This window comes from Lepisosteus platostomus, chromosome 2, assembly GCF_059453375.1.
Source record: "Lepisosteus platostomus isolate fLepPlt1 chromosome 2, fLepPlt1.hap1, whole genome shotgun sequence".
NCBI lineage: Eukaryota > Metazoa > Chordata > Actinopteri > Semionotiformes > Lepisosteidae > Lepisosteus > Lepisosteus platostomus.
The window spans coordinates 58,840,016-58,862,721 of record NC_142612.1 but is presented as its reverse complement, the minus strand read 5'-3'; the positions used below and the strand labels follow the sequence as shown (position 1 = coordinate 58,862,721).

Genomic DNA, 22,706 nt, shown 5'->3' with positions numbered 1-22,706 from the left:
TTAATGAAGTTCTACAGAAATCACAAGCTACTAAACAATATGCCTTGTTAATGTTTCTGTGCCCAATAAAGTGGTAAAGGTCTGCTTAGGAATGGTTTTCCACCTCCCTAGTAGTTCATAGATCGATCACTATGGAAATTGCACGTAACCCCACAAACCCTGCCTTTTCTGTTCAGACTGGTTGTAATAAAAACAAGTCTTCATGAAAGAAGCAGTTTTACTCACCTGGGCTCATTCACTGCACACTGTGGAAATGTATACTGTACATTACATCATTATATCTTAAGTCTTCTTAAAATTTAATGCCATAATGCACTACATGAATTACTTTAATTGCTCAAAGACTCATTACACTTCTGTTAACAAAATAATTACAAACCTGGTATTAGCCACATGTGCTGTAAACGTTTGGAATTTGTAGTTTAAAAAAAACAGAATTTTTTAGGTCTTTTATTTCAATAAACATACATACAATAAGTTTATTTGTGTAGTACAAAACATAACTTCATTAAATTCTATTGTTGTTTTTTTTAAACTGTAGTCCAACCATCTCATTTTAAAGAAAAACTCTCAACTTGTTGATTTTAAGTGTCCAAGGGTATCCTAATGCTTGTCATACAATTTGGGAAATGACAGCGTGCATAGTTTGCCCTGTCAGTGGTGTATATCATGTGATTCTTCTGCAAAATGCGCACGGCGTTACATGGACGCTTGATCCAAATTAAAGGCTCATTAATGTCATTAAGCAGAATGATGTTCCGTGAATTGCAATATAAAAACAACATACTGATTCAAAGTGTTTTATCTACAAATTTTAATATCTACTTGAATAAAACCACAAGGAAGCCCTTGGCACTCATAGAAAATATTGGTTTGCTATTAGGTTACAAAATTGGTACTATACAGGATTTTATTACTTTTGCTTAAAAAATGGTTCTATGAAAACTAAGGACTCCTATGCCTTCCACATACAATGGATTTTTGTTCCAAGTTAGAAAATGGAAATGGGCAAACACTGCCTACCATAGCGGGTCAATACAAATGACTACACATCACCTGGATCAATGTAGAAATAGTTCTCTCTTCCATGCAACAATGATTAAGCACTACAATATTCCAGTACATCTCATCTACCAAACATAAAACAGAACATCAGTAACTTTTGTCAGTATTTAAACCTTTGCACATCTGAACAATATTGACATACATCTTCAGAGTATTTTTAAAATACAATGACATTTTAATACCAAGATTTTCATAACAAAATATAGAAGCAATTAAACCAGTATTTTTTTAAAGCCCAACATATTTCTGACTAGCAACAGCTCTACATCATATACATCCATAAAATTCTGTAACGTATACTTCGGTCTGGACTTAAATATCACAGAACCTGTGGTTGTAGGGTATTAACATTCACACATCCCACTTTCACGGTCTTCGAAAATTAGTATTTGTTTGATTAGCAGTAATCAGTAATAACAGATTACGGTACATCATGAAAATTAATGAAAAAACACAAGTTTCTTTTATCCTGAAATGCATAGTGCTTGTTGTGATGGGGATAAGACAGCAGCTAAGCAGTAAAAACTGAGAAATGGTAGAGGTGAAAGAATACCTAGCGTTTTCACATCACAATCCCAGCTTACAAAGAAAACGATAACTTGCCCTTATATGCAAATTGGATATTTTGTTTAATATAACATAAAGGTTTACATACCATTAAAATATAAAAAAACAATCAAGGCATAGTTTAGCTGTATTATGAGAGTGACATGTGTATTAAAAATATGCATTGCTTGTCCATTTGAATAATTTAAATGATTTTTTTAAAGGAATCTCTTTTTATTTGGAATTACCAGCTACTGTTTTACAAACCCACTCAATTTGGAAGCAGCTGTTAATAAGCAGCTCATTGCTGTGGCCCTGATGCCTGGGCAGGGGAGATGAAGACACACACTGGCAGTGTTCCCTCTGCTAGGTCTACAGGCATGAGGAGAAGAGCTCAGTCCAGATGTTACCCCATGCTCACAAGGAAACACTGACTGACTTAAGGCCACTCAACTAAAGCAATGCCTGCTAACTGTGTGATAATAGCCTCCTCTCAGACAGATCTTGTTCAAACAGTGATTCCTTCACAGGTTGAAGCGCTCAGGAGGCCTGAGAATGAGTGTTTTTAACCAGGAACATGGCCCATGCACCACTGTTTGAGGCCCCGCTACTGTGTGTCATGTTGGGGAGGCTGGAGAAGGCCTCTGTCTGCTGCAACCTTATTAAAACCTGTCAAATGAAATACTGCAGCACTCGCTCTATATGAAAGGGGTTTGGCTTCAAAATATCTTGCAAGCCACTTAAAATGTTTAGACAAAATTCAGCCTCTAAGCATTTTGGCTACATATACATTTATCAAGAGGCTATTAGTTTTGGTACTTTATATAAACGTTAACTGCTTTTGCCATATTAAGCAAAGTTTGCTGTCTTTACTGGTATCCCTTATATATTTTCCCAGGTCAATTAGCAAATTAAAAACAAGTCTCTCCTTTATTTCAGAAATTCACAATTTTATACCTGAGGTAGTTTTTCCTTTAAGGGCTTCAGTCACTGTTTAACTTGTTGTTCACCAATACAGTAAGTTAGCTCTAACCTTCTGTCAAGTTACTGGAGGAACAAAACTGGAAAATTAGAAGTTAAATTAAGAATCCAAGATGCCCTCAAGAAGGAAAACTATATCAGATGTGACAGATTTCAAACAGAAATAACAAAAATGCTAGAATTTCTATGTTTATGCTAAGCAAGTAGTAAATTAATTTGAACTAGATTTTTCTCAAAAGCAAAGCATGCATTTGTTTTAATGGAATGATGCGCCATCGAGTTTCACCATTGCATTCTCAATCTGTTAAAGACTAAACATTCACAGACAATCGTGCACATAGAAATAACACATTGCACTAGTTTTCTGTATTATCTTTATTCGGAATCTGTGGCTTTGTAAGGCGCGTGTGTTGTACTGTGAGTGAAGCATAATCAAAATGGCATCTTTAATAAAAGATGGAGAACCACTTAGCTCAAAAGAAGCTACACTGTTTTCCTTTTCTTTAGCACGGTTATACCTGCTAAATTAAGAACAAGTTACTTAAAAACAGGTGCATTCTTTTTTAAAATGTAAAAAATAGTGCAATGTTTCAAGCTTTACCAGCAAAAACCGGCTGAGAAAGGGGTAAAGGTGTTCTATGTAGACAGAAACAGTTATCTTTAAAATGGCATACTTTGAATATTAAAAAGAGAAAATGTATATATAACACAAGAAGAAGAAGAAGGTTCCTACAAACTTTTCCAGGAGAGTTAGTGCGGAAAGCAACATTTATGCATTAGTTTGTTAGGAGGACCCACATTAGTACTGCAAGGAGCAGTCTGTAAGTTATAGCTGCGTATTTTCTTGTCAAATGACTATAGCTGGTCAGTGACGATTATGTTATATCCTTATGTGTAAGAATTGAGACGTTCCTTTGATCGGGACTGGATGTCTTGTAGTTCTTGCTCTTCCTTCATTTTGATGTCTTGGTACGCATGCATGTGACTTGCGTCCTTTAAGTAGGCCCAATTTGCTGACAGAATCATGAGGAAGTGGATCTGGAAGAGAAGGGTGAGGTTGATGGCTAGTAAGCATGTCAAGATGCCAAGCAAGCTACTAGTCAAGCTATGTAAACACAAGGGTTACATGTAAATAAGCTCCCTACTAGGACTAGAAGTTACAGAAGTTAACTGGGTATGGGGTGTCATTTAGTTTGACAGCAGATGCATGCATTTTGTTTTAGTCTGCTGTAGAACAGTTACTGTTAGTGACTCCAAATGGAAAGACAGGCCACTAGACACAAAGTAAAGAATTAAGAAGCCAGTGCAGTGTTTTCAAAAGCAGGTACCAGATAATAGAAAATCACGAGTATCTTCCAAAAGGATACATAAAAAAACCATGTACAGGAGATTCTGTAAAATTGTGTGCAAACACTCTTAATAAGGAAAAAAAACCATGATTTTTATTTTGTTTTGTTTTTTACACAAAGAATTTTTATTTTATGTGTAGAAAGGGAAAAAATAACTACATTTTTTAAAATCTTAAGAAAAAAAAATTAAATACTTATGAAGTATAAGTAACCGTCAACACAGATTAAGAAAGTGAACAACAAAAGCATGCAGGCTCACGGTTAACAGAAAAAAGTGGCATGTTTAAACATTTAATGGCAAGTGTTGTATGAATCAAAGACAAAAATAATGAACATTCTTATAAACAGCTGCAGCTACTAAGGCAGAAGCAGGTTACAGTCATTAAAAAAGTACATTTCTAAATAAGAGAAATTCTTCAAAAGGGGAGTCAGTTTTTGAAGCCCCAGGCATCAATCAAAAAAGATCCCTCACTGGCCCAGTCCTTCATTAACGCCTCTGTTGTGCAATTTATCTTGTGCTGTAACTATGCCCCAGCGTAGAGTCGTCATGTCAATGACGTATTGTGGTTATTGTTCTAAGGTATGGAACCTGGCTTGATAAAAGGCTTTGATTACGCCAAACTCAAAAATCTGGAACAAGCTACCCAGGCATATGGTTGAAACCATGACCCTGGCCTCTTTTGAGAAATTGGTGAGATCTTCCAACCAAGAGGCACCTCTACACAAAGGTTGGTGGGAGTGTGGAACAAGCTACCCAGCCAACCTCTCTTGAGAAATGGTTGGATAAGACCCATAGATCAGTTACCTACTATCAAACAAACTTACTCACTAGGCTGAATGACTGCATCTCGTTTGCAACCTCTCTTGTATTATGCTGTAGTATTTGAGAGAAATGCTTGGTCACATACCAGTAATTACTGCACAGTCACGTCAAGGTGAGACAACTGTCTTCGACTATGCACAAAACTATACTATACAAATGTGACCTGTAATGAAAGTAATGAAACTGTACAATAAGAGGCAACTACTGTAAATCATTTTAGTGCCAGAAAATGGCAAGATATGTAACCACACTTAACAAATACTGGAAGTATTCATAGTACCCATTATCATTCTATGGTAACATTATACTGAAATATTTTGGAAAAGTGTAGCAACATCATTAAAAATGTTTGCTTGATACAGTAAGGCCACTGTATAATGCCATTCAGATCAAAGAAAATTAATGAAAACATATAGCTCCATCATCAGCACCAAATGTATTTGAATAATTTTAAATTAATTGTAACTGCTAATTTTAAAAAGGACCAGAAGAAAGGCCAAATATTGATGCCATGTGGAATCAAAAGCTTGTCCACAGTATAAAATCGGCCAGATGCCATACCTCCCTATTATCTCCAAATGTGCCCGTCCCTGTATAAAAATGCTAAACGTTGCATACAAATTGCTATTTACACATTATGTAAAAGGAAAAGAACATTTTTCTATTTTTTTTTTCGTTTTTTAGTCCATGGTGTCAGTGGTTGCTCAATCTACTCATTGCAGCTTCATAAACTCTGCACTATGCTCTTAAAATACAGCTTAAAATTTAGTGCAGCAGTCTTCTCGACTCTTAAACTTCAAAACGGCATAGTTATATGTGGTAGCCATCATGTAGATCAGCTGGTGGAAGAGAACAAAATACAGGGGTGTGAGACAAAACCAGAGGACATCCTGGTGGTGCTGATGACTTTGAATTTGCTCCTATTCTAACTGCGCTAGTAATAATGTACAAGTACTACACCGCAGGGTCACTGCCTATAACAAAGACCCTCTCTATACAGACATTAATGCCCTGAGCTGCTTCTTGCTACTTACAGCTACAGTACAGAAAGCTGAATACCAACCCTAATAGCATCTAATGGTACGTATATTTATTTTATAATCTCTGAAAACAATGACAATGTCGTCAGATTATCTGAAACAAATTCAACAGCATTACTGTAAAATGAATAATAGATCCAGGGCTTGAATTAGCTTGGAAATAATTTAGCACTGGATCATGTAGCAGAGATGTTATTCTTGGAATTTCAATTTGTTTTTTTCCCCAATTTCTGTGCCTGAATTGTTCAGCTTTGAGACTGAGTGAAATCACAACTGTAGCTGGACAAGAATCAATTCTATGCAGTGGTGCAATTGGGAGAGGGGTTTGCCTAAACCTCCCTCAGACAGAAAATGTCATACAACATATAAATAAAACATATCTATAGAACAATAAAATGTTTTTTTTAATTCTATTCTATTCTAGCAATGTATGTACTTGGATTCTTATTATTCTCCTCACTGTACATTTTATCTTAATATTCACTGCTTGATTGTCACAGCACAAACTGTCAAAGCTGCCTTCATTTCAGAGACTTACACAGAGCTTCCCTGTTGCAATAGGAGGAAGTCAGCACGACAAGCAGGTGTCTAACAGCAACGGACATCACAGAAAATGAAATTTGAAATAGACCTCACAGTTGCCACTCAAATGTATTGTTGAATCAATTTTAGGAATCAGTGCGTGTGTAAAAGCAAGGAGGGAGCCCTTTATTAATCTATCAACCAATCAGACACCGACCAGAGCATGTGAAACGCATGAGATCTTGGTCTAAATCAATTCTAAAGGCATTAAAAACGTGGCTCACCAGTGCAATTACAGTTGCGCCTGCTCCAGCACACGCCACGATGTAGAGGTGGTAAGACAGATAGAACTGGAAAACAAGAGAGATAGAAAATGTGTAAGAAATCCAGATCTTCTGATGTGCAAAAGAACAGAGGATTCCCCATTTTAAAGCGACCAATAGCAAGGATTCTAAACTTTGTATTGCTGGCTTTGGAGATTTGGCTTTGTTTCTTACAGTTGTAGTTTACGTTTATCACCGGTATAGTTTACCACCCCTTTATTTGCCCATTGTTTCTTTCTGTTTGTTGCTTTTTTCTTCCATGACCCAGCAGTAATGTCTGATCCGGCTGAGGGCACATTCCTGAGAGGACAAGCACCTTGAGCTGCTTCGCAGTACTTTCAGGAGGAGCAAGAGGTTGTGAAGGAGTATGTGTGCGAATACAGGAACCCTCAGCAGCACGATACATGTAATATTGAGACAGGAAAGTTACTCCTTTCTATATTTCACTATAAATACCCGTGGTGCACTGGCTAACCCAGAAATCCTAATGATGACAAACATGTACCGTGCAGTATATGGCCTGTAGCCAGCAGCTACAGTACATCACCCTGCAACTCACAAATGGCAACTCACTGAAGTTAAGCAGGTGTGAGCCTGGCCAGTACCTGGATGGGAGTCCTCCTGGGAAAACTAAGGTTGCTGCTGGAAGAGGTGTTAGTGGGACCAGTAGGGGGCGCTCACCCTGTAGTCTGTGAGGGTTCTAATGCCCCAGTATAGTTATGGAGGACATTATACTGCAAAAAAGGCACTGTCATTCATATGAGACATAAAACTGAGGTCCTGACTCTCTGTGGTCATTTAAAATCTCAGGGCTTTTCTCAAAAAGAGTAGGGGTGTTACCCCTGGCCATATTTCCCTCTGGCCTTCACCAGTCTTGGCTTCGTTATTATCCCCATCTATGATTTGGCTTCAATACTCTTTTCTCATCCCCACTGATAGCTGATGTGTGGTGAACGTACTGGCACATCCAGGTAGGGGCTACACATTGATGTTGGAGGGGAGCCCACATTACCTGTATAGTGCTTTAAATGGAGTGTCCAGTCCAGTGCTTTATAAGTGTTGTTATTATTATTTATATAATTATTATTTAATTTCCAGCATCCTATATTAGCCATCCTAGTATCTTTAGATAAATACTTGTACAGTAAGTCCAATAAACGAAAAGACAATGGAAAATTAGGTCAGTGAAACTGGGACATATGCATTCATCTGGAACTCTTGGTCTTCAACTGATGACAGCAGTGGAATAGGATAACCTGCATTAAAATTGGGGCACGTAACTCATATAGACATGTCACATTTGTATTAGGGATATGTATGTATATCTAATTTGTATATTAGACTCATTTTAAACAAGGAAACATACTTAGAAATGTATGGTGGGATAAGATGATAAGAGAAGGGTTTATACACTTTCACAGATACTGTTAACTAAAGAAGTGAAGACCAGGACCCATCTAACAGCAACTCACTTCTGAACTAACATTTCATGAAAAGTCAAACAGAAGCAACTCTTCATTACCTCACTGGTGTTGCAGATTGTTCCTAGATTGGAACCACAGGCTTTGCCAGGGGTTGCGCTCCAGGGAATGATACCTAGAAAAGCAAGTGAGAGAATTAATATCGATTAAGAATCAGTTTTATCTACCTTCAACTATTTTACCAGTTGACTGCACCAGCACAGCTCCAGACCACTGTCAGGCCCCATGTTCTCACTGGCACTGAGATCTGATTCTTCAGGCCAATGGCAATGACATTACTGTGGGGCTTAAAATCTTGGGTCCAACCCTTCTCTCCACTGACACCCAGTGCTGAAATGACTATACCACCTACAGTCAGAACTGCAGATGCACTTGCCATCTTCCTGAAGAAATTGACAACTCATCTCTTTGCGATATACCTGCTGCCAGAGACCTGTAACTGACCTTCTCTTAGTGATGATGCTCTTACGTCATTACTTCTTGTCTGTCAAACTGCACTGAACTCCTTAGCATTGTGCAACATCACAGCACTTAACACAGTACGATCTTAAGTGGTTTCACTGTGGCTTTATGCTGCTGTCACCTACATCTTGACCAGATCAAGACCAAGATTGCATCTTGACCAGAGAGCAGCTCTTTCTTACCATACTGCCGAACATCCACGCAAATAGAGTCTATGGAAGTCAGGTTCGCTACTGGAGATCTCATGGCTTCGCACGTCGACCACATGTTATAGAACAAGAAGACAGGAACAGCTGAGAAGCCAAATACTCCCAGCCAGGCAACTCCAAGGATATAGGTCAGGAACACAAACTGAAAAGACAAATAGCATTTGTCTATCCCTTGAATGCTCTTGAAAAAGTCAGATTTTTATTGCCACAGGGAAATTGGGAAATCTATTTTTCTCCCCAAAGTACCGAAAAATGTTTTTCAGAGATTTTGGACAATCATAGCACAGAGACAATCACAGATTTTGGGTTACCTCAATTTACCTTGATCATGATTAGCACCACAAAATCATACTGTATGTTTGGTATCAATTATCCAAATATTTGGGTAATATTTGTTTACTGCTGGATTAAACAGATTGACAATATTTCTAGATTAGATCCTTAAAATGTTGATGGGGTTAGACGGCCAGTTGGACCACTTCTTCTGTTAACCCTCATTTACATGTTGCAATTAGTTCAGGCAGGACGTGATGGACGCAGTCAGATTAAAAGGGTTGTGTTGGTCTGGAGCTCTGCAGCCATGTTGTTCAAGCCACTACCCTGACTTCTTTCAAAAAACAGATGGATGAGATACTTGGACCAGTTAACTGAAACTACCAAATGTGCTAGACGAACCAAATGTCCCTTCTTAGTGACTTATGACTAACAGGAGGAGAAATGTAATTACACACTAAATCAATCACCCACTTGAAACACCACACTGGAATCTAGCATTCACAGTTCTGTGGGACACTTGAGTGGTGTCCAGGGCTGTACAACATTCACATGAGTAATTACTGACTCCATACCATTCCACTGATGCATCGTCCACAGGCTGTGGTCTTGAATTCACTGTGAAGCTCCTTCACAGCGCTGGTAGTGTAGAAACCCTCTGCCAAGAGAATGATTCCGTACAAGAAGAAAAACGAGGCGATCCCATAAATGATGTACTGCATCAGCTGTACTCTGCAAGCACACACAAAGAAGATGCTTCAGACAATTAATTCATCGGAGCTCAACATCTAAAATCATGTTTAATCCAAAAGTTTTTCATTTTAATTAATGACATTCTGGGATTGGCAATAAAAGTCACGATTAGATGGGTGATAACCTCCTGAAACAACGGCTCCAATATTTTTTTAACAGATTAGAGGTGTTTGACATCATGTTTGATGATGGATGATACCACACTTCCTCTTTATGATAACACAGATGGCTCCCCCTGTAATTTAGTTTTCAATGAACAGCTCAGGGGCTTAATAAGCCCCGTTTTAATTAACTGAAACCCTGGGAGGACTGGAAGAATCTCCGAGTCCATAAATAGACTGAAAAATGATTTAAAAAAAACAAAAAGGTGCTTCAAACTCACACATCGGTTAAGGTCGCATGATCCGTAGTGACCTTAGAGAAGTGAGTCTCCAGGATAGTGACCGTCCCAGTCAGTGCCACATGGCCACAACCGCAGAACAAAGCCACCCCCGAGAAGCACAGGATAGTGGCGACCAGGGACGCGTACGGGACTCCTCCCAGGCACTTAATGCAGCACTCAAAACAACCTGTGGAGAAGACAGAGGGAGGCAAAAAGACGAGTCTGTTCAGCCACGCTGTGAAGCTCCATCCGGCTCAGAGGTACCGTTGTGCCACAGCATCTCTCGGAGCTCACAGTCGCCAAAGCCACAAGGCGCTCAGTATGAATGCAAGAGATCTCAGGCCCAGCAGCGGCTGAGAAGGGTTGGGGCTTCAGAATGTTCATTTAGTCTCAATCTGCCTCTTGCAAACATGAAGGAATACATTTCACATGTTGAGCGGCAACTACTGGAAGCTTGAATAACTAGTTTTACATTAAGCTGATGTCAACCCATTTTATCTTGAATTAAATTAATAACAGAAGAACAAATTAAGTATTTAAATGCACCACTAGATTTGAAAACTTGTAGAAAACTACCAGGAAAACAAAATCACAGAAATATTTACAAGTTAGCTCTATTACCCTAGCTTTAAAAGCAAAACATTGAAGCAGTTTCTGATGACAGCGTTAAAAATGCCTACAGTCGCATACATTATTTTAATGTTTCCATGGAAACCTCTAGCTGAACATTACAGTTAAAAGCATTTCTTCAAGCACAAAGGCTTCTATAAAAAGACCACCTTTTCTTTTAATTCTGAAATTACTGTACACTCTAAAACATATACATTAAATCATACAAATTTGTGCTATTTCTTTGTGCTGTACTGTATTTTTATCATCTGTTACAGAAAAGAAAAAGAATACTTAGGGATACTCCCTAAGATTAAGTAAATGTAATTTTGCAAAAGCCAAGCCAGCACTTCAGCAAGGACTTGTCTTCATCAGACCATTGATGGCATGATCTCTCTGTGCCTGCACCTCATTGATGTTTTGGTGTTCGTACCTCTTTTAATGAATAATCTGCTGAACAGTACTGTTGTGAATACAGACAGAAGAGAGGCTCCACAGTTAAAATGTTGGATTTCTTTTCTTCTCTTTTCAGCATGGAATAAACCTTTACTTGTTCCTTTGGAACCAAATATGTTGATTTCTCTCGAGACACACACAGTTCATCTTTTAAACATAGAGCAGGACCATCTGAAATAGTGAACTGATCCTAGCAAAAGCCATGGTCATTTGGAGCACAGTCTAGCCTAAAACCTAGGCTGCTGCTACTTTTTCTTTTTATAACTTCTGCTACATTTTTGCAAAATAAAACATGACTTTAAAAAGAGCTGGTTATCATCCATTTAAAAAAAGATTTCAGTGGCGACCAACGATTGCTGAGACTGCCACATGTGGGTGTGATTCCCACATGAGTCAGCAGTGTCTTTTTTAACGCATGAGCAGCATGAGAGCTGTGGTAAGGGCACTGACCTTGTAACTGGAAGGCTGTGGGTGAGACCCTTGTCTTGAGATTGCTCCAGCAAACACAAAAAGCCCTGCTAAATAATTGGAAACTCCTGACTATCACTGTTAATAAAAAGGTGTGCTCATCTGGATTGTATGGTTAAAGGTTCTCTTATTTTTATTAATAGTATGTATCAGAGCATCTTAGGTATACCAGTGCTTATATGAAAGTCACCTTGAGAAACAGGGGAAACTCTGACAAAAGTAATAATGTGGCAACATCTAGTGTGAAATATTTTCAGGTGCTTCATAGCAATGCTATTGAGCATATTGTGTTTGTACAAGAAGGTATTCACACTCTAACCTGAAGAAGATGCTTGATGTTGCATGAGTTCCAATTTTCCCTTTATTTTTGCAGGTACAGTGTACAGTGGAGTCTGGCAAAATACCACCATGATACATGTTTAAAACAGAAGCTGTCTAAACAAAAGACAAAATAGGCAAAAAACTGCCTATACGGGCTTCTGCAGTTATGCCTGGAGCTCTTCCATATGAAAACTAGCCATTCCTCAACACCATTAGAGTGCTTTAATGGGCAGCAGACGTGCAAGAGCAATGCGAGCAAGCTGGCCGATAAAGGAAATCAATGACAATTCATTACAGCAGAATTATGTTATTAAAGTGACCTAGTATGAACAGCCATCTCCATGACTGTAAATCTGACATACAGGGCCAGACTCCATGAAAGATAAATACAGGTTACATCAAGATAAATGCACCAAGCAATCTGTCCAGGTATTTATTTTAAAGAAACACAATATAAAAAAACCCACAATATTCATGTCTCTCTGCAACACTGTAAATCCCCTTTCATCATTTTCATGAATGAAAAAGCTTACATTAACCAGACAGAACTGCTAATCATGTAGAACTCAGTTTTAGAAAAGTAACGGTTTGGGCCCCACTTATAATTATCATTATTATTTTTCCTCTTTTCTATAAAAAGGAGTTATGGATCTACTGTAAACACTAGCACTTATAAGTAGAGATTTCTTCTATTAGTCTATTGAAGGAAAAGCAGCCTGCCAGCTCTTCCCCACAACTCGAAGGCAAGTTGACAGAGTGGCGAGGAAAACTGGAATCTGCGCGAAGCCTTTTAACAGAGGGCTAGACTCCGAACCTCTCTTCAGCAAAAACACAAATGGTACCTGTTAATTACTCGGTCACATCAGACAGCTGCTTCTGAATAAGCCCTTGGTAGACCACAAATACATCTAAAACTAAAACTAAATAAGTCATTTGAAATTTTTCTTCTTCACCACTCTAAAAATATTATTTGGAAATATACAGTACGTCTCATGGCACTTGACTATGTTTCTATTAAATTATATATTTGTCATGTGAACAACAGTCTCTCTCAGCGATGGGATAACGCTATACTTACAGAATATTATTGCATTGTTATGTTACCAAAAGGGACATAAAACCTTTCTAGAATGCTCATTCTAAGAAATGAGTCTTTCAATGAAAAATGTTTGAATCTTCCAACAAAAACAATGCATTAAGACTGCATCCATACAGTATTATCAGTTGTGTAGAGCAACTGTTAAATACAAAAGTATAACTACTACGCAGGAATGGAAGGATTGAAAATCCTTTTGTTCTGCTGCACTTTCTTCACTGAAACAAATTAAAAATAGACATGTTGGTTATAGCATAAACCCTTCCAACAGTTATTTTGTCAGAAAGTTCACTATAGCTCTTTGTGAAGTGCAGTGAAATAAAAACATTTTTGTCCTCAGGCTTGTGAATAACGGTTGCCATGGTTGCATGTTACCAACAGTCCAGTGAATCTGCCTACAGCTGACTCCATTACTAAGCCCCAGATTTTACACACTCAATCAGGGCCAGGTCAGGGAACATAGCGCTTCAGACTCAAACTTAAGGAAGAGAAAAGCAATCCTCAAAGATCTTCCAGCTAGACAATTAATTAAAACTTATTTCATTAGTCATACATCAGAAGTCGACTCTTCTGTGTCCACAAATCAGACTTTTGCTCTGTGAAATGGCATCCCCCTGCCAGTCTTGGCCCAAATAGTCATCACTTAGACCGAGCAAGAGTAACGGCACTTTGGTTAACATGTTATTGGAAAATTCCAAACAAAGTAGATCCATCTGGTTTCCAGAGCAACAAATGTTATTCTTGTAACAAATTAAAACCCGGCAGAGGCAGAGTCGGAGCTTCAGAAACAGGGGCAAACAACCCCAGAGAACCTCTTCACATCTGATGAAGGAAAGCGCAATGGTAAACATAATATTAATGCTACTTAAAAGCCAATAGGTTTTCCAGTTATTGTCTGGCATCTGTCTAGAAAAAAAAAGACTATCCACTTTTCCTGACTGAAACAGTACATTTGTGTTACACAAAGGTCTACATGTATAACAGCTCTGCATGCGCCAATGTGCCTGACTCCCTGGTAAACCAGTTTCCTCAAAAGAACAACAATGTATTTTTTCCCCGTAAGGGAAGCAGCTGGTTATCATCCATTTTCTTCAGATTAGTTCAACAATGCAGTTTTGCGATATTGTTTAGCTCCTTTTACCTGGTCTTCCTTTTCCTTCCTATCTCAATACTTCAACAACACTGTAAACTTACAAAAAGTACATTAGGAAAAAAATACATACATTCACTCTTCATTGTGATGTAGATTAAAGTAAATACAGATTGTAGATAGATCAAGTTGTGAACAATGAGAATAGCCACTAATTTCATGTGAATATTGTGTACCAGGCTTGAGGAGGTACAAGGTATCTAGTAATCACACAACCTAACAAGGCATATTCTGTACCTGGATTTGAGCAATGCAAGTATCATTTGATACTAAGGCTAATTTTTATACTTGTCAGACATACCTTTTTTCTCAGTATAAATAGACCAATTAAAAATAAAATAGCCTTGAACACCTACGTTCATCACAGTCATTATATTTCTGTTTAATTGTTCTTGAAACTGCAAATGACGACAGTTTACCAGTCAGGACTCCCTGGGGGAGTAAAACCTCCTTTCATTTAAAACTCCCTCAGCTCTACTTCATACCCACAAATTGAATGATAAAGTAAGAGGCCCGATTGTCCTACTTCTGTCAGACAGAGATGAAGGTCAGGGAACAATGTCATTGTGTGCTAGTAGTGTAATTGGGAACACTTCCCAGTAAACAATGCACTCTAAAACATTTCTAAAGCAGCTTTTACAAACCATCGCTAAAATCAATGGTGTCCCCACTTGGTTATCTGTTCTAAACAATAATGGCCTAACTAATGTGCCAGTCTATTTTTAACAGGCAGACACTGCTTGTGCTCTAGGTTAGAAACTACATCAGCAGAAGACTCAACATCTTGAAAGAGCACTTCTACCATTCGTTGAAGTCTGGACATGGCGTTATAGCTTTGTCCCTTGTAAGGAGTGTGATAAAAATCTTGTTTTTAAGCTACCAGATGCACACGGTGGATGTGAAACAATGCCACCAGTCTATTCAATTAAACTTTATTTAACACATAAGATCTTGTACCTCTCATGATGTGTTTTTCGGCCATAGCTCAGTAAGTCTCTTTTTTTTAAAGCATGTTTTCACAGCTGGGAGAAGCACGTCTTACCCAGAAAGCAAGATAGATGTACATTCATTCAGCTAGAACAAAATGATGTGCTGTGTTGCCCATTTAAATGTGGTATCTTGCTTTAACCACAACTTTCTAAAAGAAACCTCCTCTAACTCGAACCGGCATCTTAATATCCCACATAAAAATATCCTACTTTTACCACTCCATCTAAATCATATTGCTCTACATTGAGAAACATATATTCTGGAATCATCCAATATATACACTGAGAATGCACCGTAAAAATAAAGTGGCACTTCCAACATTACTATTTTATCTTAGTAAAGATAAGGAGATCAGATAAGAAAATCTGTATTCTTTAGAAGTATTTAATTTTCTACATATTAAATCTGATTGCCTTCCTCTTCAACAACAAAAAAAACAACACTTATATTGCAAATAGCAAAGGCAAACCAATTACATCAGGATTTGGACATTACTTTTCTTCTGCTTCTTATTATATCTACAGTGCAATATAACCTCAGCAATGCCACTTCACAGAGACAGTCATCTGCTACAATGGCAATACAGTAGCTTTCAGCTCCATTATGGGGAATGAGAGCAAATTAAACAATATAATTGTTGCAGTCTTTTTGTGTCAGCATCAAGTCATTTTACTGTGGGGACTATGAAAAAGCAATGTTACACCAGGAGGTATGTTTTTCACTAAATCAAACATTAGAGATCCATCAGACTGTCCCCCAGGTTAATATCTGGCATAGGCAACACAGACACGGTTATTTCAAGAACTTGAAAATCAGCAAAGCATTGGACAGCAGAACAAATACAAAGTACAGTACATTAAGAGGAAGATGGCAATTAATATAACATTTAGAATATTTCTGTCACAGGCTAGTTTTTGTTGTTCAGAGAAACATTAAATTAAAGCTTGAGTGCCTTGCTCAAGGGTACAGCTGCAGTGTCTACAACCCTCTAGATACAGTACAGTACCCCTTACCATTCCCTGTCAAAGCACCTGGCTGGGTTACAGAAATGTTTCTTGAAAAGACTACATAAGACTGCAAATGTGATTATGTTAAAAATGTAAACAAGAGTGTAAAGCTCTCAAGATCAAAGATGTAAAGGAAGGTGACAGTCACAGTGGAGTGTTTTGGAAGTAAAATATGTAATTTACTGAATGACCTGAGATTAGTGGCTAAAACAAACAGACACTGTCTAATTACCACAGAAGGCACAAATAGATATTGTTTCCAGGATCACAGGCCTGACTAACAAAAGGCTGAAACCATTTTTGAAAATACAGTGGAGAAAAGACAATGTCGTGAGAATGTCCAATTGGAAAGGTGTTTAAAAATGCTTTAAAAGATAAAAAAAATCTTCTGATGGAGATTTAGATTTAAAATGTGTTTTTGGAAAAGTGGCCTCTGGGGAGACTAAGGCAATGTCTTCTACCCAACATGAACAAAACCTCAAATCAAACCCCTGAATAAACAAAATGTGAAAGGTACTGCTTGTTCATGTTGCGTGAGAACATCACAACACTCCAGTAACTGTTGGTTTCATAAAGAACGGGCAGATTGTACAAACAGCAGAGTGTTCAGAACCTGCCAACAGAGCAGCTGCTGATGCCACATAAATGGGAAATGAGGCTCTTTCCATGGGCCATGTCATGTGGGTTCAGATGAGGAGGGCTACACGTGCTTCGATCAATTTAATTTGAAAAAAGGAAACTGCAAGTTACAGACTACATTGCAAACTGAAGGAGAGTGAAACAGAGCTGTACATTGGTCTGCTTGATCAGCCTTGTCCTACAAAGTCTATGCCTTAGAGTAATATATGACCAAATTCATAAATTGGATAATAGATCTTTCTAGATGGCAAAGCAGCCTTTTGACCTTGTAACGTATTACTGATGTCCAGCCTTCTCTCAATCTAAATGACTGAAGGTCCACAAAGAGTGGTTTTTACCCATTAATCTAGCCTGTCACTGTATGCTACAGGTATAATATCTACATTCAAGGATAAGTAAAAGCAGCCAATAATTTCTCTATCTAAATGCAATTACTGTATGTACAGACAGGAAAGCCCTGAGCCTGGTGCGCGATTTTTCTATTCAATGGCTGGAGGTTAATGTTGGCCAATTCTCAAACATCCTCAAACATGCAAGTGTACAACTGGACACTTTTCCGACCAGCTTAATGGAAAAGATGGCTACATAGAAGAGTGACACCTGGGAAAGTATCTGAAAAATTGTGAGATCAAATGTGTGGAATATAAGTTGTAAAGGCTGTTTGATCAAATCTAAAAAGTGCCGACGGTGGTTATGTCTGTGTGTCACATCCCACCTCAGGACTGCTGCACTTTGGATGTCATTACAAAACTAAGCATACTGCTCTAAACCAGGACTCTATTTATTGCATGAAAACGCAAATGTGATAATGGATAATTGTAAACCCTGTGGTCTTATAAAGTCAGATAATTAATGCGAGTCATTCTCTGTTTTCAGTAAACTACATTTCCCCATGAGAAAAGAGCCTGGTAATTACCACCGCTAAAAAACGCCATTTTGCAGATTTTAGGATTCCTTCAAGAAGTGCCTACTCATCCTCAGACAGAACAAGATGTTTCCTAATCACAGCACACAGCACACAAGATGGAAACCATTGTCATGCCTTGAATAAATTGCTCCAAATGAAAATCAAATTAGCTGCCTTTCGTCTGAAGACTTTCACATGCTTTCAAAGCCTTAAAGATCTACACACAAATCCACATTTATGTTTGACAAGTTCTGCTTCCACAAGACACATTTTGCCTCTCTCCTCCAGTAAGAAAAAGAAAGAGCCCAGAAAGAAAACAGTATAACCAGAGGCCAGCTGTTAGAATATGACGCAAGCCCAAACTTTCACAGTTATGAAAGACATGCTATAATAACTAAAAATACAGCCTACAGAAGCACACAAGTGAGGGGTGAAAGTGAGGAATGCAGTCAATAGAGCTACAACACAAAGAGCCAGTGTACTGCTGCAGCTCCCTCTTCCAGCTGGGGGTTAGTGGCAGTGAGGACTATTCAGCTCTGGCCTGTGTGCACAGTGGAAGACCAGGCCAAAACTCTTCCGGCCTCTTGTTATGCCCTCTTCTCAGGACAGCCCAACCACAGAGTGCCATCCTGTCTCACTGCCTGTGGGCTTCTGCTGTACGGTGCTCAGGCAACAGGCAGGAATGAGCAGCACAAAAGCAGACTTGACGCTTCATTAGCTGGATTTTACTGTATGTAAAATCCCTGCACTACTTTAGTCTTTACAGTTCTTCTTCCCCAAGCCTGGCTCAGAAAGACACAGCTCTGAAGGTGTTAAAGGAGTGCCACAGTACAGGAAGATCATAATCAACTGTAATGCTAACAAGCAGCACACAGGCCTGACACGATGTCAAAATGTTTCAGCTATCTGTTTAACTTTTCCCCACAAGGGATTGTGCTTCTGGAGACTCAGAAACCTACTGATGCAGAACAGCGCTATCAGAATCAAGTGTGTATTGAAAAACTAAAAGCTCTGTCAACAAAAACACAGATGCATCACCAACATATCTGCAAACTGTTTTTGGTTAAGCACATCGAAGAATCGTTTCTTCCTTTTCCAGGACATTATGTTGATGGTTGTTGAATGAGTGGCATTATATTATTACCTTTAAGATTTGGTAAATAGAGGCAATATAACTTTTATTTCCTGTGCCTTTCCTGCCTAGATGTTAGCAGTACCTAAAATAAGAGAAGATACAGAAGCGTGGGTGTTCAGGCATGTTCATTGGTTGAATGCCAGTAAGACTGGCTGAATTTCTTTTTTTCAAATTTTGCTGGTTTTGTTTGGTAACCCTATTCAGAATTTTTATTTCCAAAACTTCTGAAATGTTTTTATTGCACTGCACTTCATAGCCTGAACACATCCAATGTATTATATAATCACCAGGCTCTGTCTGCACTGAACGTAATGTAAAGTGTTCAAAGCTGAGCTAGAGTAATTGCATCAGAAGTGCAAAACTGCCTTCTTTAACTTCTCCAGACCATAATGTATAAACACCAGATGCTCTTCACTGCCAGTGTGGAAGGGCTATTAAGTGCTTCACTCTGGATTGCTCTCTCAGAAATGTGTCATGCCAAAAGCACCCATTTCTGTTTGCCTTTACTGAACAAAAAAAGACAATGGTTGTTATAAACAGGATCAAAAGCTTTTATCATGTTAACACAGATCTTTGACAAACTAAAGCTGACCAGAATACCAGTGAAACAAAAAAACAAAGCTCAGTACTACAGGAGAAGATGATGTTGTTCTGGATATTAAACTAATAATAGTCTTCTAAGAGTAGTCTTGCTACTGTATGCTTTGTTTTCTTCTGACTCTTAAACGATTATCCGTGCTTACTCAATACGATTAAGAATGCTCCATTTCAGAATACACCATTGTACAATCAACATGAATTTGATCATTTAACTGTTTAGCTGTCAGCACATCCTGATCTTTCCGCCACACTAATAACTATGATACAATCTGCATGATTAAGTGTTATTAAAATGAAAGGATGGGAAGCAAGAAGTAATGTAAAAGTAATATTTCCTTATGAATGATTTAAGGCTGAGATGATGTTAGATTACTGCGTTCTTTTCATATCATTTCTCTTTTTGACACATTTTGTTTCCATTAAATATGCAATTTGTCTTTAACTTAGCAATAAAGAAAACACATTATTATTTTGTTACATTATTCATTTATTAGGATACAAATTTAACAATTGACTTTTCAATTGGACCGGCTTTCACCCACTTTATATGCTTCTTTATTGAGATTGTTACATTTCCTAAAACTGAAGAAATGGAATGGTTTCTCTCAAATTCACAGAACAGCACAACAAGCACCACATTAATACACAATTTTATGCACATCTAACTGCCTTAGATAAAACACAATCCAAATATTTTTGCAAGAGCTGGAACTCCGTTTAGCTTTGTAAGAAATAAAAGAATATGCAAAATTTGAAAAAAAATATCTTTAGGATTTATTTTGCAGAAACTGCACTGGCAAAAACTAAGTAAGACTATAATTTGTTGCTCGTTTCTCCCTTTGCGTGAGAAGTCTCAAGAACTGGGTCACCTTGGCTGTTTTCAAAGCGTGTGATCAATGATAGGCCACAAGTGCTTATTGGGGCTCATTTTAGGGACTTGCGTGCTATCGCAAGAGTTAGGGTATGAGAAACCAGGACAGTTTCAGTCCATAATGTGAGAAGCAAGATGCAACAAGCTTCCTCCCACCTTGCATATGGATTCACACATGCCTAGCCCCCTCTGACCTCTATCAGAATTTTACCCTGTATTCAATAAAGCCGTCTCGGCCTGGCTCAGAGCTGCTGCTTGTTAATTTTTTCAGGATGTCTACTGACCTATTTGTATGGTTCTGACCAACGTGTTCTCTCTTCGCTATTAAATCGAATTGCTAATATCCTGCCATCAAATTACTGTCATTCCCAATATATTTGCTGTATTGGGAATACAGTGTAAGAAACACTGAAGTCCGACAGCAAAGCATGAATATTGCAATCCCACTAGTAAGTTTCTTAGGAATTCTAGTTAAGATAAGATCACTTTAATGGACATATACAATTTCAAGTATTAGGAATTTCTCTTTTTTCCTATACCCCAACTCATGCTCTCAATCAGACACACAGACACACAAACAGGGGGGGAAGCTTGGGGTCAGAGCGCAGGGTCAGACATTTATACAGCACCCCTGGAGCAGTTGGGGTTAAGGGCCTTGCTCAGGGGCCCAAAGGAGCAGGATTCTTCTGCCGGCTGCTGGATATGAACCGACAACCTTCCAGCCACAGGCGCAGATCCTTAGCCACAGAGCCACTGCACCGCCCCACATGAAGAACAGAGTGTCATCCAGCATGGGACTGTTTTAGGTTTTCTCCGTTTTAAGAACTCCTACGCCTGAGAGCTGTATTGATCCAAGAACTAAGCTAACTCCTACGGCAGCACACAACGCGAGATGCAAACAATTGGTTATGCAATCTTAGCCTACTGCATCTACAATAGGTTACAGCTGAAAAAGAATGTTCCAGGAACAAAACTGTTTCCGATATTGTGAGCGGTTTCTTTTTTCTGTGTTTTTTTTTGTGCCACAGAAAGATCCCGTGTGAAAATGTGAAGGGCTAGGGATGGCAAGGAGATACTGACACTAGGGCTGCCTGTGTTGCTATGAAAGCACACAGCAATAACAAGAGTCAGAGGATTTTGTGCTAAGGCACGCCCAACACACAATACATTTTAAACAACTTAGGTGCAGATACAGTAAAGGAGAGTTGTAGCACAATGTGAGCAGAACGATTTAGCGAAAAACAGAGGCGCTGCCACTTCTGACCTCCAGGACATACCTGTAGTAAGAATCTTTTTCAATATGTATCAATATATGTCTGGAGCCCAGGTCACCGATTGAAGTACTGTTAAAAGGATGGAAAGAAATAATTGGGGGCAAACCCTCCAACATAAGCTCTTTGTTTAAAAAATAACAAAAAGGGAAGAGGAAGAAGTAAGACGTATTAAATCGTAAACAGTAAACAATAATGATAACAATAAAGAAAACAAACCTTTTAGAAATATGAAAGCATCAGAGATCAGAGCAGATCTAAGCTTTCACAGATATTGAAATATAATTCAGAATTTTTTTCATCTCAGACCTTCATATTTTATGATGACATACCTTAGAGACCCAGTTGATGTTTTTTAACATGTTTAAGTTCTGTTTTCTTCAGGATGTCTCCCATTTCAATTAGAAATAGAGCTAGGGTGGAATATACAATGGGCTGAAACACCCTTATTCAAATCAGGTTTTGGAATGTTGTGCAGATGTCAGTGATGCATTCAGAGTTTTATTTTAAAAATATATCTAGGAAAGCATGTTTTTGCATTTGAGCAACCACAAACAAAATCAAACTGCAAGTAAGCAGTAGTACATATGAGTGGTGTACCTCAATGTGTCTTTTCTTTTAGTCTTTAATTTACTGTCTGCAGAGATTGCACCGCGCAATTGATGAACTGCCGTTTCACTTTGGCATCTTTAAACAAATATTTAAATCACACGAGAGCAAAGCATATAATGCAACAACTGTTGTGAGCATGATGTGCCTTTTTCTTCTATGTTTTTAAAGCAGCAATTATCACTTATCAGAATCCATGCATATAAAATCTATAGCCTAACAAATTCAGACCTGCAATATATAATATCTTAGTCATCTTTATAAACTCTCCAAAGATAGAATACTAAAGCTCAGGAAATGTAGCTTCTCCATATTTAAAAAAAAAATGTAGTTGATATTCAACATCTTTCAGACTTCTGAGGCAAAGG

The 22,706-nt window shown here is 38.3% G+C and overlaps 1 protein-coding gene across 3 annotated transcripts in view; it reads right to left on the bottom strand.

The window, feature by feature from the left end:
* Positions 1 to 434: 434 nt before the first annotated feature.
* Positions 435 to 22,706, bottom strand: part of LOC148676612 (neuronal membrane glycoprotein M6-b) — a 62,022-nt gene continuing 39,750 nt past the window's right edge. For 2 of the 3 annotated variants that reach the window (XM_088609597.1, XM_088609592.1), the window contains exons 2-7: positions 10,210 to 10,396; positions 9,650 to 9,806; positions 8,775 to 8,943; positions 8,172 to 8,245; positions 6,611 to 6,676; positions 435 to 3,630 (exon numbers count right to left, since the gene is read on the bottom strand). In XM_088609597.1, coding sequence (XP_088465723.1) covers positions 3,481 to 3,630; positions 6,611 to 6,676; positions 8,172 to 8,245; positions 8,775 to 8,943; positions 9,650 to 9,806; positions 10,210 to 10,396 — 803 coding nt within the window. In that variant the 3' untranslated portion in view covers positions 435 to 3,480. Of the gene's footprint in view, positions 3,631 to 4,012; positions 5,604 to 6,610; positions 6,677 to 8,171; positions 8,246 to 8,774; positions 8,944 to 9,649; positions 9,807 to 10,209; positions 10,397 to 22,706 lie in introns of those variants that run through there. The other variant, XM_088609605.1, reaches the window with a different exon arrangement.